At 43.9% G+C, this 15,227-nt stretch overlaps 1 protein-coding gene across 1 annotated transcript in view; it reads left to right on the top strand.

Annotated features, from left to right (window-relative positions):
* The window catches only part of LOC308125209 (junction plakoglobin-like), a 142,418-nt gene extending 129,370 nt beyond the window's left edge, over positions 1-13,048 (top strand). Inside the window, exons 14-17 of the mRNA XM_080488771.1 lie at positions 2,972-3,093; positions 3,208-3,250; positions 8,414-8,553; positions 9,874-13,048. Of these exons, the coding sequence (XP_080344897.1) occupies positions 2,972-3,093; positions 3,208-3,250; positions 8,414-8,550 (302 nt within the window). The 3' untranslated portion in view covers positions 8,551-8,553; positions 9,874-13,048. The remainder of the gene's footprint in view (positions 1-2,971; positions 3,094-3,207; positions 3,251-8,413; positions 8,554-9,873) is intronic.
* Positions 13,049-15,227: the final 2,179 nt, after the last annotated feature.

Genomic DNA, 15,227 nt, shown 5'->3' with positions numbered 1-15,227 from the left:
CCTCAGATTAGATATAATGACAGTGCGAACCACTGTACCACATGAACAGTAGCAGGACTGCTGAGTTCTGAGACATAAACTGCTTGAACTCAATAAGAATGATCTCTTGATAGGAAGCAGTTTGTTATGCTGAGCTACTGTTGCTCTGCAGAACTTTTTCTTTTCCAGTCTTTGTCTGGAAATCATGAATAATAAGTAAATGAAAACTATATTTTATTCATTTCTATTTTCAAACATCAATTTTGTGAGGTTGCTAGCTCTGCTAACCAAGGTGCTAGCCCCGGTTCTTATGATCCCCCCGGTTCTTATGGTGCTCCCGGTTCTTATGGTCCCCCGGTTCTTATGGTGCTCCCGGTTCTTATGGTCCCCCGGTTCTTATGGTTCCCCGGTTCTTATGGTCCCCCGGTTCTTATGGTGCTCCCGGTTCTTATGGTCCCCCGGTTCTTATGGTTCCCCGGTTCTTATGGTGCTCCCAGTTCTTATGATCCCCCCGGTTCTTATGGTGCTCCCGGTTCTTATGGTCCCCTGGTTCTTATGGTCCCCCGGTTCTTATGGTGCTCCCAGTTCTTATGGTGCTCCAGGTTCTTATGGTTCCCCGGTTCTTATGGTGCTCCCAGTTCTTATGGTGCTCCCGGTTCTTATGGTTCCCCGGTTCTTATGGTGCTCCCGGTTCTTATGGTTCCCCGGTTCTCATGGTGCTCCCGGTTCTTATGATGCCCCTGGACCTTATGATTCCCCGGTTCTTATGATGCCCCCCGGTTCTTATGGTGCTCCCGGTTCTTATGATGCTCCCGGTTCTCATGATTTCCCGGTTCTTATGGTGCTCCCGGTTCTTATGATGCCCCTGGTTCTAATGTTTCCCCGGTTTTTATGATGCTCCCGGTTCTCATGATGCCCCTGGACCTTATGATGCCCCTGGACCTTATGATGCCCCTGGACCTTATGATGCCGCCGGTTCTTATGACACCCACGTCTCCTCTACACAGAAATACACTTCACAAATGATTGAGGTTCAAATGTACTGAAAATAACTATGTTGGTTTTGTGAACTACAAAACCAACAATCTTCTTACCCTGAGTGTGAATGAAGCCTCTGTGACTGGAGAAGGAACCGAGCGATGAATCCTGACTGCCACCTACTGGACGTCAGGAGAAATTCAACTCAAGCTTTGAAACATTTAGCTGCTGGAGCAGGAAGAACCACAATCCAAAGCTTTTATTTACTTCATGTCAGTGTTATATAAGCATGGTACTGTCATCAGTATTTGACCTGTGAAGCGCATGTAGAGAGATAGTGAGATCAGATTAATACGTCTTAATCTGTTTCCAAAAGAAGGAAAAATTTTAATAATCACAGATTTTATTGACTTACAAATCCTTCAAATCCCATATTCCAGCCCAAAAGGTGCAATATATGAAATGTTGTACCTAATCTTGTACCTGGAAATTTCAATATATTTGAAAAAGAGAAGCGGGTCGAGTCTGTCACTTCGCTGCAGAACGGAGAGATTCAGGAAAAACTTGGTCGCCGCTGCAATAAGAGTTTTTATTGCCTCCTGAACTCACACACACCGCAATCATGATCATCTTTTTTTATCACTTTTTTCGATTTTTTTTTATATCCCATTTTAACAAATTAAAAAAAAATAATAATTATATATTTTTTTCATTTTTTAAATTAATTAATTAATTTTTATTTTATTTTTTTATTTATTAAATTTTTTTTTTAAACCTACTATTTTGCACTTTCTTAACTTATTTAACTTATTTGATTCACATCTATAAAACAGTGATGGATGAAGGGAAGTGTGGTCGATGCTTTTTATGTTTTTCTTTTGATGAGTTGCTGGGCAGTGGAATTTCTGTCTCTCTGAAGGCTGCTGTGGTTTCTGTCTCCTTCATATTTGCAGTAGTGGTGTAGTTGTACACCGCGGAGTTTCTTCTCTCCTCAGAGACGCACATGGACTCAGTGAAGTTTGGTCTGTGTTGTTTAACTGTTCTTCTTTCTTTTTCAAACTTTGTTTTTTAAGTTCTGGAGCTCTGTTGTGCCAAATTTCCACCCAGATGGACTGGACCAGTAAAATGGAGAACTATCCTCCATTTCACACCAATATGTTTTCTGTTTTCTGAAGCTGAAAATGTACCAAATGGCTTGAAATGATCTAAACAATCAACAATTACTGCAGTGCAATAAGCTCCATGGTGCAATAATGTCATATCCAAGCAATACAATCTGTGCAATACTGCCATATTATCCTGTGTATATATATCTATATGTAAATGTTAACTGTGTGAAATATGTCACTGCTGCACTTTCTTGTTTGACTCGCTGTTTTAATCTGTGAATTATACCCTCAATACCTTGGATTGAAAAGATGGAGTCCAGAAAAAAATTCCCCATGGGATCAATCAATTATGTCTTGTCTTGTCTTGTCTTGTCTTGTCTTGTCTTGTCTTTCACCTGGCATCTAACCCTGCCAACAGATCTGAAATCATTCCCGTACCTGCAGGAAGCCACACTATGACGTTAGGCTTTGATGCTATATTGCCAGCAGTGAGTTAACGTGAGTTAACGTGAGTTAACGAGAGTTAACGAGAGTTAATGTGAGTTAAATAGCTTTATCTGAACGAAACCCAGACATGGCGAACATGTGCTGGGCAGCTCTGAGTTTCGTTTGCGTGACCTCCATGACTTTCTCCAGGTTATTGTGGACCAGAGTGAGGTCTGGTGCTGACTGTAAATGAGCAACAGTAAGTTGGTGTGGCTGCGTTCACACTCACTTTACTGCTAATATCATCACCATGTTTACACTTTGCAAGTGATTTTAAGTCTTTAGACCGGACTGGACTCTCTGGTGCGCCAGTTTTAGCCTGCAGGCTTCTTTTTTGAAGTTTTAAAGTTAAACGGTTCCTCCTGCGTAAATGAAAAGTCTTCACTTTCTGTAAAAACCCTGTTCCGTCTCTCCTGCAGCCACGTACGCTGCCGCGGTGCTGTTCAGGATTTCAGAGGACAAGAGTTCAGACTACAGGAAGCGAGTGTCGGTGGAGCTCACACACTCCCTGTTCAAGCACGACCCTGCAGCCTGGGAAATGGTGAGGAGCTTTTATTTTGGTTGCTGTAGCACCCAATCAGAAAAACTCATGAGCACATCTCTGTCAGTTGGATCAGATAAATCTGCATGTGTGCAACTCTTCATTTCTCCACAGGCTCACTCTGCCGTTCCTCTGGAGCCCACATACCTTGCCAATGGTGAGTCCCAAGTAATAAAACCTTTCCCTGAGCTGGTTTTGTTCATCGTGTACCAGATCACGACCTTTCCCTTGTGTGTTCAGTGCCCCTGAGGAGTGGAAGGTAAATCCTTTAAAAGGGAAGGAGGTACTAGTTAATAGTGCATGAAATGTAATGGTCTCTCTCAGTTGTGGCACATTATCTGAGCCGAAAGCCGTGTGATTGATGACTGATCCGCTCATCAAGTGACTGAACGGACATCAGTTAGTTGGAAGTCAGAGGTTGAGTCAGACAGGACAGCTTGTCTTACCATGGCTGAACAGCAGGCGTCGGTGGGAAAATAGCTGGGGACAAAAAGGCTGCTGAGAAAAGAGAGACACCAGTAAATTGCACCGGCCCGCCGTGTGCCCGGAGTGCTGTGGTGCGTTCAATGACCTCGTAAAAAGTTCACCCTAAAAATGGTTTTGACAATAAGTCTGCAACTCAATGTCTTTCTGTTCTACTTTAGTCATTGAAGGTCGACAAAACCACGATTAAATCATCTCAACTACATTGTTGTTTGTTTAGCTCACTACAGATGCAGTCAGCTAGCTGGAGAGTGAACTCTCTGACGATCCAATCAGAGGGCTTGAATACACTGACGTCACACTAGGCCTTCTAGAAGGTCCTGAGACGTCAATATCAAAATCTGATTGGTTGAAGCAGCAGCGTGACCGACGCTTGTTTTACACTGCAGACGCCTGCAGAATTTAATCTGAAGGCCTCAGGCAGATTCTTTACCCGGCAACAGGTGATGGCTGAACTGTGATTGGTTAAAAGCTTTAATATGGACGTTCAGTCTGGAAGCAGCAGACATGAGAGAAGCTATGAGAGAAAGCAGACAATTTGGAAATATTTAAGAAGTATTCATGGACAAAATATAATCAACATCAGTCTGTGATTGAAATATTTTTCTTGGGTCGTCAGAGAAGGCCTTGCAGGTCCTGACGGCCCTCCACTCCCGCAATCTGAGTGGATCAGGACAGGTTTTGTCTCTGACAAGAAATCCGTCCCGAGCCGCTGTTTGTGATGTCAGTGGACAGGATTCATGATCGTTGACCAGGTCCGGAGAAATCCTGGCCAGATCGACAAATTCAGTAATTTCAGGACTGAAATGTATTGATCCTGTCTGTTCGCGGTGATTGTTACCAGGACTTCTTGAGATGGAGTCATACCTCAAGGACCGTTAGGAGCAACGCACAAAGTTACATGAAGCTAACAACTGACTGGCGTTGGTGGCTAAGCTAACGGCTGACTGACGTAGGAATACTAGCTAGCCGGGTTTTGAAGGATTGGTTCGTACCCGAACATCACCAGGCTGGACTCCATCTCACCTTCCTGGACGCTGAAAGAGAGATTAAAACGCTGAGGGTCCCATACAAAACGGGACAGGTGTTCGTATGAATACCAGCTGACAGGAGGAATCACGCGAGATACCCGCTGAAAAACATCAACAGCAGTCCTCCCCTCTCGGTTAGTGGTAACCTGGTCCAGACTGGGGAGCGTGCAGGACTACCCAGGAGGTTTTGTTCCGTCCGGTGCTTCAGGTTCCGTTCTGTTTAATCCGTTCTCCCACAACAAACAAGACACAAAGCAGAACCCTGCTGGGTTCCTCCGGTAACTTTAACAATCTCATCAGAACTGCTCCCTCTGAGTTTGGTGTACTAATTCTAAAACAGTAATCAGTGACGGGCAGCGCCTACACGTCCAGCAGCATTTAGATTTGAAGAGACATGCTGAGATGTTTATCTGAAAGAAGATCTGATCTTCAGTAAGAACTGGAGGATTGTGTCCACGATGTGGCCGAGGTCTCCACCAACATGGCTGCAGCTTCCAAAGCTGAGCTTTCTTCAGGTTCAGGTTCTTCAGGAACCTTTTGTCACAGAATCAACTTCAGCAAACAAGCTGCAACATTTTCATTTGGATCAGATCCAGACAGAAAATCCTCTGCTCACTCATGATCCTGTCACCTGTTCTCCATGAGGCCTCCACCTCCCTCTACTCCCCCCTTCCACCCCACCTCCCTCTACTCCCCCCTTCCACCCCCACCTCCCTCTACTCCCCCCTTCCACCCCCACCTCCCTCCACCTCCCCCCTCCTCTCCCCTCTTCCCCCCACCTCCCTCCACCTCCCCCCTCCTCTCCACTCCTACCGCCACCTCCCTCCACCTCCCCCCTCCTCTCCCCTCCTACCCCCACCTCCCTCCACCTCCCCCCTCCCCTCCCCTCCTACCCCCACCTCCCTCTACCTCCAGCCTCTCCTCCACTCCTACCCCCACCTCCCTCCACCTCTCCCTGCTCTTCTCCCAGCAGGTAAGATTCATCACCGCGGCTCCAAAACCCCAAAGAGGAAACATGAAAATCCAGCAGGACATGAAAACACATGAGTTTAGTAACATTAGTATTCCTGCTGTGCTCGTCCTCGGTACAGCGACTCGTATGTGTGTTCTTTTCTTTTTAGTTCCTCAAACAAACCAAAAAGCAATAAAGTCCAACAATGTTGTTGCTTGACGCGTTGCCAAGTCTTGAAGATGTTCTGAACCTGATTCAAAGCTTCGTCTTTGACTAGTGAGAGAAGGAAGGTACAAAAGAACTGATCCGAAAAGACAAAGGAGTAAAGAGAAGAGGATGACGTGCTGGGCAATGGAAGGAGGAGAAATAAGATAGAAGTGAGCACAGGAGAGGAAAGTTCATGTGTTCATGTGTTCACTCGTCCTGCTCGCATCTCCTCCGTGTACATCTTTAGTGTGAAGATGTTTGGCCACAGAAAGTGTAATTTTATAGATAGAAAGCTCATCTTGGGCTTGAAATGAAGCTCATAAACTTGAGAATTTTTTTATATACATTTTGGACAGCGACATGTTCAATAAAGTGCTTGAAAATAATCACTTTTGATGAAAACTTGTCAGGCGCACAGACATTTTTTTTTTCTCTTTGTGTATTTTCAGGGTGATGTTTGAAAATAAAAAGTCAGCAAGCCCTAAAATCTTATTTTGCTAGTTTCGCCTATTTGCCAAGATTTATCACAGAGTTGGGAGTGATCAGAGTCAACTTGTGATGGCCTAAGGTCGAGGCTCACTGAAAATAATAGTGAAAAAAGTAGTAAAAGACATCCTGGGGCGTGGAGACTTCAGCCAGTAAAATCTGATGGTCACCGTAACATGATCATGAATGATAGACATCAGAAGAGAATAAAGTTCATAAGATCAGTTTTGGTCCGACCATACACATAGACCGTATAGTGAGCACAAGGAGCGATCCACAGTCCAGAAGAGGAGAGGAATGACCCCCCCCCCCCCCCCCACCCTCGAGGGAGTTCTCTCCCTGCAGCCGTCTTTCCATCATATCATCAATAAGTGGTACATTTCTCCCAATGAGGTCAATATTTCAACATTTCACCTATTAGAAAGGAATTTGCATTATTATTTAATTACTGCGCCATGACCTTCCACCCAGATGGAAGCAGCTTTACTTGTGCATGCTGCAGGAGTCATTCTGTGGTCCGTCACCACACTGGTGAAACTTTGCTTTGCCTCATGTAATGACTGGGATATGCCTGCCATCAACAAACATATTGGAAATAGATTGTATTTTGGAATTGCGTGTATTCCAGAGATGATCAACTGAGAATACCATTTGCACCACCACGTTCAATCGCGAGAATAAAGATGGCGGTTCTGTGTGCATTACAATAGGGCACCATCCCAGTGATTGAATGGAGTGCTATTAAATATGATACCATGGGACTGACCGTCTTGTTGAAACAGGTCATGAAACAAGTTGTATTACAGCCTTAAATCAGAATTTGGCAAAAAAAATAAAGGAAGGGAGGGAGGGAGTCCGGATAAAAGGGGATAGCTTTTCACAAAGTCACGGCTTGTTGGGGAAAATAGAAATATGTCTCACCACAACAGCAGAACTCTGCTGAAAGCTAAGCTGATTATTACCTCCAAAACAAACATGCTAAAAACAGAAGCAGCCAGAGTCATGAGCTTGTTCGTTTGCATATTATTGAACATTCACACCTGAAAACTCAATGTTCTTGAAACAAATGTGCTCCCTGGGTGTTGCATGATGTCTGCAGACTCGGGGAGATGCACAGTGTTGGTCCTATTGGACCTCTCCTCAGCCTTCGACACAGTCGACCACCTGATCCTAATAAACAGGTTACGTGACCGGATTGGAATGTCGGGTCCAGTGCTTCAATGGTTCTCTTCATACCTGAGTGGTAGAACTTTCAGAGTGTCTGTCAACCATATAATGTGTGTGTTAAGATCTCTTCACTGGCTCCCTGCTGAGTCTCATGTTCAATATAAAATCTTGGTGCTAACGCTTCGAGCCCTACATGGTCCAGCTCCTCCTTACATTGCTGACCTTATAAAGCCCTACATGGTCCAGCTCCTCCTTACATTGCTGACCTTATAAAGCCCTACATGGTCCAGCTCCTCCTTACATTGCTGACCTCATAAAGCCCTACATGGTCAAGCTCCTCCTTACATTGCTGACCTTATAAAGCCCTACAGCTCCACTCGGAGCTTGAGATCATCTGGGCAGAACCTGTTAAAGGTTCCACGTACCTGCTTTAAAACTCGAGGAGGCCGATCATTCAAAGCTGCTGCGCCCCGACTTTGGAATGAACTCCTACTGGACCTGCGCTCCCTGGACTCAGCGGACATCTTTAAAAAGTGCCTAAAAACACATTTGTTTTCCAAATCATTCTAGTCTAATCGACCCACGCTGCCACTGACTCTCGGCATTTGTTGTGTTTTTAAGATGTTTTTTTTCTCTTATCTGTTTTTATCTGTTTTTACTGTGAAGCACTTTGTGACTCCATGTCTGTGAAAAGCACTATAGAAATAAAATGTACTTACTACTTACTTACTTACATGCATGTTATCCTGTAAGAAGGGATTTTCTTTGTTACTCGATCAGCTTCCACATGTTTCTGCACCCATTTTTATCGGCACAAGCCTTTAGTGGATCAGCTTCACTGTTTTTCTCCATGTTTGTGACTTTGAGGCAAATTAAATCAGGCATCAGAACCAACTCATGCAGGAAACTGGGACAATTGAAAAATTCTGAGTTTGGCTGTTTGCTGATCTTCAAAAGATGTTTTCTTCATCATGTGTGTCTCTGCGTTCCTCAGAGTTGGATGGATCTTACCCTGCATACGGCTACGCTGATCTGCCTCTGGACACTCTGCCACTCGACCCCGACCTTCATGAGCCCTACATTCCCGACATGACCTACGACCCCCGACAGGCCTACCCCGAGCCGCTCTAACAGGTTTGAACTGTGATGACCCCCACTCACAACATCCACTGAAACAAATGAAAAGAGGAGAGATGAAAAAACCAACCATGCAAGTTGATACAGCCCGGTTCACATCATGGCCGTCGGCTACGAAGGAGAAACGGACGCATTTAAATAATCATTTCCACCAAAACATGTTTCTCAGAGACTCTTCAAGAAACGACGATGTCTTCCTGTTCAAACTCCCCTGTTTGTCTTGACCAGATGGTTATTGTGCTTTGTACCGAACTTTATGACAGGATCTTTTTACTCAGATGCTTTGGAGGTGAGGCAGTTGAAATGGACCAATCAGGGCCAAGAGTCAACACCTCAGCTTCTAAAGCTTCAGTTAGGGCGGTGAGAGCAGGGATGGGAATCATAAACCAGTTTCCAGTGTTTCAATTCCTTGGAATCATTTGACAATTTTGCAAAGAATTTGCTTCTTCATTCCAGTGGGTGTGAATACGTCACCACACACGTCATTCATCAGTGCAGCCAGCAGGAAACACGGCGCCCAGGCAGCACAAACGCTCAAAAGTTTGGTTCCATTTCAGGAGAAAGGATAACGACAGGACAACTTGCAATACTTGCAAAGTGGATGTTTCGTTTCATCAATTGAAATACGACGACCATGCAGAAACGTTCTCTCACACACAGCAGCGAGAACTTTGAATGAATGTCGTGTTTTCGATGGGCTCCGGAGTGAATCTCAACCCAGGAGCAGCGACGTTAGCACGTCCTCTGCTGTTAATACTGCAGATTGTTTCTTCCAAATGAGAATCGGTAAAGAACCGCATCGATAAGCAGAATCGAAAATGGAATGAGAATCATAAAACTCTTATCAGCTCCCATCATTAAATGAGAGAACTGTTGGGGCCTTGTGGTGCAGACCCAAAAGATCATTGACACCCGACTGGAACAAGCTGAGCAGCAATTTAAACTCTTGAACTTACCACTGTTGATTCAACATTTTCTATATGCAGAATTTGCTTGTTACTAAATTAAAGAAATAAGGTTTTGCTGTCGAGGGAAACTATGCGAACCATGTTTGGCTTTCTTCCTTTCACAGTGTTGAAGCTTCATAATGTCTTCTGCTTCTAGTAACAAGAGGTCAAACGTAACAACACGGAACCTTTGGGGTGTTTTTAAGTGAGACTGGTAGTTTGCAGATGACACGCCCTTATTTAGAAAGACCTTATTTCAAATGCCTCCATATCTCATGAAGATAAATGCATCAGGTTTGGTCGGTACAGTGACGTCGTCTAAGTATGAAACTGATCAAACGTTTTTATGTGTCTTCTTTTGTTATTGCAGGGAAGGAACTTGGAAAAGTAAAAGAGACCATAAAACTCCCACAGAAAGAAAGACTGGAGGGTGAATAGAGGATGAAGATCGGAGCTTCTGATCTGATTCTGAGCGGGAATTGGCTCCTTCCAACGACGGAGAAAAAATTTCCATACGGGCAATCAAGAACAATGACAAGAGGTTGCTTATTGAAAAAAGAGGTTTATTGTCACTGTAAATTTAAAAAAAAAAGTAACTTTGTTATATTGTTTTACTGTGGGGTGAAAGCAGGGGCATGGCGGGCGGCCGTCTGATGACTTGAGGCGTCTTTACACGGGTAACTTTTTGAAGCAATCAAATTAGGTAAGAATGCCTTATGCACTGACAGCTGAGCCATGCCACAGGAGAATCCGACCAAATGTTTTTCCATTCCACCCTAAAAGATTTAGAAAATACTTCACAAAACGTGATGTCAGTGATGCAAAGCCTGCCTCCGCTTTAGATTTCTTTCTCATGAGAGACACTCATCAGTCGGCAAAGACTTCCTTTGAATTCCAGTCAAGAAAAAAGGTCATTTAAGGAAACAAAAACAGAAAATTACTAAAACCCTCTTTTCTTAGGACATTTACTGAGAAAGCTAAGCTCTCCCTAATCGGCCCCGTTGCTACCAAACGCTACCCGTGTATCGCAGCCTGACGCTGCCGTCGTCTCGATGTCTCCTCTGTGTATTTGAACAGTGCACATGTCCCAGGGTGTCCATGTGTGGTTGTTGCATGGTAGTATATTGTGTACTCATTGAAATAGTCCTCTCACCTTTACATACCAAGAAGAAGAAAAAGAATCTGGATTTTAAAAGCCATTTTGGATCACGCCAGCCATTTCCAGTCGACTTCAGTTCTGAACTGAACGTCTTATCCCGACGTCGCTCTCTCACTGACTGGATCTTCTCTACGAATGTCTGCAGGAAGTGACTTGTTGAACCCATTCGTCTCTCCAGCGATGGACCATAAAACCCATGTTTTTTTTTGTCCTGGTATCTCCTCTGGAAATGGACCGCGGCTCTCGGACCAGCTTCACTACGTTTACCGCATCAATATAAGAAATGAGGTTCGTGCTCAGTGAGTGCTGGTCAGTTCAACGCTTTCAGTAACTATGTTCAAATTAAAGGTCACAAGGATTGAGGGTACATAGCGGCCGCTGCCGCTGCCGCTGCCGCTGCCGCTGCCGCTGCCGCTGCCGCTGCCGCTGCCGCTGCCGCTGCCGCTGCCGCTGCCGCTGCCGCTGCCTGTATGAACAGAGTTCTGGATTTCTCTTTACTCTGCTGTAGCTTTAAAGGTCATGCTAACTGGTCAATTCTTCTTTTTAACTGTTCAGAAACAGACGTTCTCCTCAGTTTAATGTTCATTTAAAGGTACAGTATGTAACATTTAAGTAATTCCACTCAGGTTAGCTATTTAGCCTTTTTATCCATTTGAATCATAGTCATTTTTCACTTTGGACAAGATACTGGATTTATTAGTCTGGACACTCTGAGGCTGGATGAGTAGTTACTAAATTCTGTCCTCGAAGTTGGAGCACAACATGTGGACATCAGCGTATTGACAGTATCACTGCAGTTTTATGTAAAACGGTTATTTGATGGTCTTAAAAATACATACTGTGCCTTTAAAGGAGAGTCCACAGATGAGACGCCTCATCGATTAAAGCACAAAACATGGAGGATGCTGGGAAACATGAAGGACGAGTTAAGCTAACGGAGCTCAGGAAATCGATCCAATCCACATTCGATAGGAACTCGTGTTTGACCTGGTTAAAATCATGTAAAAGAAAAGACGTCCAGGTGAGGTTCAACGTCGTACTGACGTAGTTCCAGGAAACCCCGTCACCTTTTCCTCTTTCAAATTGAAATGACTTCTGAACTTTGGTTCCTTTGTTGCACCAACTCATCAACAACATCATTTACTCTGCAAGTTGCCAGTCCCTTCCGTTTCCTGTTGTTGACTGAAAGGAGGACAAAGTGTGATGTTCTGCTGCTGCTGTAAAAGAACCATGAGAGTCGTCTGCATACCGAGGTTAGAAGAAAAACCTTTTGTTTTTCTTTTGTTTTTATCCAGAGAACTAATTCGTACTGGATAGATTCTCTTAAAATTCAATGTTTTTCGTTTCAGTTTTGAAAAATCCCAACTGATCAAAGGGTTGTGAAGAATCAGACCAATGGAATACTTCAGTCACTGAGGCCACGTTGACACGACAATGAAAACAAGTGTAACCGCGACACTTTAGCCACGTTCAGGGCGTCTGTTTGCACATCATCGGTGCTCGGAGGCCCTGCAACCATCATTTTTTCATACCAGCTCCCAACAGGGAACTTTTCTTTGGCTCCAGGTGCTGTTACCGCACATTCTTCTGCTCAGTCGCAAGTAACAAACATGGCGGCCTCCGTAACGGCGTGGCTCCCAGTTCAGATTCTAGATTTATAGTCCATATTGGTAGTTTTATAATTGAGATTCACTTCTCACAGTATCCAGTTGGTCACTATGTTAACGTTTATAGTATTGTTCTCTGCACACATGTATGTGTGGTTTCATTACAAAACCAACCAACGGCGTCACCTCGTGGCGTGGCATGCTAACTACATAGTTTTCAGTGTCAGCCTTTGCAGTGTAAACACAAATCTTTTCTGAAATGAATGTGTTGTTGTCACTTGGATCGTTGTCGTATAAACGAGGCCTTAAATTACAGGGTGTTCTTCTACTTCAGCAGTCCATCCTGCTTATGTCCATAGGACTGAATGCACTGGGCTGCTGCCTCATGACTGGCTGATTTATTTGACAAAGCAGTGGAAACACTGTTCCTGATATTGTGACTTGCTTTTGAAAGTTGCTCTACTGAACTGAAGTCAGCGAGTTAGCGTGAACTTCAGAGTCACACTGATGAGAGATACAGCAGGTTGACTGTCTGTGATCGGCACCATTTCCCCAGAAACCATCTTCTACATGCATCGAAGGGTTTGAGTCTGATGGACAGTCGGATCTCTGTGGACGACGTTGCTGGTGATTATAGGGCCGCAGAGCCAAACTGACAAAGCAGCCGTAGCCTGCGGTGTTCAGAAAGCACAATGACTTCAATGAATCAGCTGCTGAGGCAACCTGCTGCAGCGGCACTGTTCCTGAACCTCACTAAGTCATTAAAAAATGTTATTTTCAACTGGCCTGGGACACATTTATTCAACTTCCACTGGGATCTTCTGAGAACGGATGAGACTTTAAGGTAACATTACATGTTTTTACCTTCAGTCCACATCAATTTTATATGAAACATTTTTGAAAGAAGGTTTATATTTTTAAGCTCTACTATATTTTATTTCCATGACGTGATTTCATCAGTCACTATAAAATGTCACAAATTCAGTCATTTATAAAAAAAAACAGCAGGTGTCAAACATGTGGCTCACAGGCCAGAACTGGCCGGTCGAACCCTGCTCGTCAGCGAGACAACGACTTTAACGGCGCAGAAGCAATGGGGGAAATGATTTTGAATCTGCATTTTCTGAATTCAACAGCTGTTTGTGCATTTGTAATTGGGACAATCAATAACAGAGGCATGCCACTGATTAGGTGTCCCTCCGTCACCTCCTGAACACACAGACACACACTAGAGGCGCTCCAGAGGTCTTTTCATTTCAATGGTGTTGTGATCTGGCGCCTCATTTATAAAGGCTGCTGAAGCACAAAACAGGTCCTGAAAGATGCGTACGCCACTTCCCACACAAAGTTTGCGAACTAAAAAAAATAAACTTTGATGGAGAATGTTTGTACCGGTACGCAAGCTTAGAACCTTGAGCAGCACATTGTGGAGACGGGGAACCTGGTGGTGCTGATGGTGAGGTGGAGAATTGAAGCCAGATTCATTTCATACATTTAATATCTTCAAATATCAGACTTATTGATCCACGTAATCATAAACAGCCGAGCTACAGAGTTCTAGATGTTTCTTTAGTGGAACGTTACTGCTGAATCAGTAGAACCATGTTCATATGTTAAACTTTCATCTTCAAATTATTCAGTGTAATTTCAGAGTAAACACATAAACAGCACGGTGACAGCCACAGAGAGTAAAACTGCAGTGTCTGGAGCGCTCACTGTCTGTCTCCAGTCTCTGGGGACGTCTGTTCTGTTCCAGCTGCTTTTATTAGGATTTACAGTTATAAGGTACAAATATACTAAACTGTATGAACACGGTAACAACTAAAGTGAGTCTCTGGGAAAGTCTGATGCAAAAAACAAACTGCAATTGAGATGATTTACACAATGGTCACATGTAAAATAAAGATATTATTGATTTTATATTGCTTATTTTATTAATATACATACATGACACAGTTTAGTATATTTTTACATTATGGCTGTAAATCCTGATAAAAGCCGCTCGCAGTGCAGTCATGCGCTCTGGTTGGCGTGTTGAAGGCGGGACAAGAACTGTCAACCTTCCTGGTGGACTGGGCTCTAGAAAAGGAAAGAGCGTGCAGATGTGCGTACGCAAAGTTACTGGTATGTAATCGTGACACAAGGTGAAACCTTGAACCTTCGAAGTAGAGACTGTGTGCTACTGAACCTGGGAGCTGGTTCCACACGAGAAGAGAAGCACTTCATAGAATATTTTTCCAAGAAGTCAAATCTGATATTGTTTTTTTTTTGTTTTGTTTTTTTTTGCCCTTGTCCTGTTCGGCAGCTTGGGCCAACAATATGATGTGATTGAGAGCCTTCGGAGTCAGAACAGTTTTTGGTCTTGCAACAGGGGGAGACCTGGAGTCTCCTCCTGTTGCCTTTTCCGTCAGAAGTTGGCATGGCTGCCGTACATGATCGGGGAGGAACGCACAAAGAGAGAGAGAAGAGAAGAGAGAGAAGAAAGTCGAGGGGGGAGGGGGGAGGGGGGAAGGGGATAACATACAATGTCCTTGTTGTACTACATATATTATTTGCAATAATCACACTCATCCAAATACTTTCCAACTGTTATTAGATTGAACCAGCCTGAGCAGCTCTATCTAGACAGTAAGATGATTTTCTAGATTAACCAGCCTGAGCAGCTCTATCTAAACAGTAAGATGATTTCCTAGATTTAACCAGCCTGAGCAGCTCTATCTAGACAGTAAGATGATTTCTTAGATTAACCAGCCCGAGCAGCTCTATCTAGACAGTAACATGATTTTCTAGATTAACCAGCCTGAGCAGCTCTATCTAGACAGTAAGATGATTTCTTAGATTAACCAGCCTGAGCAGCTCTATCTAGACAGTAAGATGATTTCTTAGATTAACCAGCCTGAGCAGCTCTATCTAGACAGTAAGATGAAGCAGGAACATGAATTAACAAAGAGGAAACAA

Source organism: Lipophrys pholis (genome assembly GCF_963383615.2).
Source record: "Lipophrys pholis genome assembly, chromosome: 19".
NCBI lineage: Eukaryota > Metazoa > Chordata > Actinopteri > Blenniiformes > Blenniidae > Lipophrys > Lipophrys pholis.
This window is presented reverse-complemented; position numbering and strand designations above follow the sequence as displayed.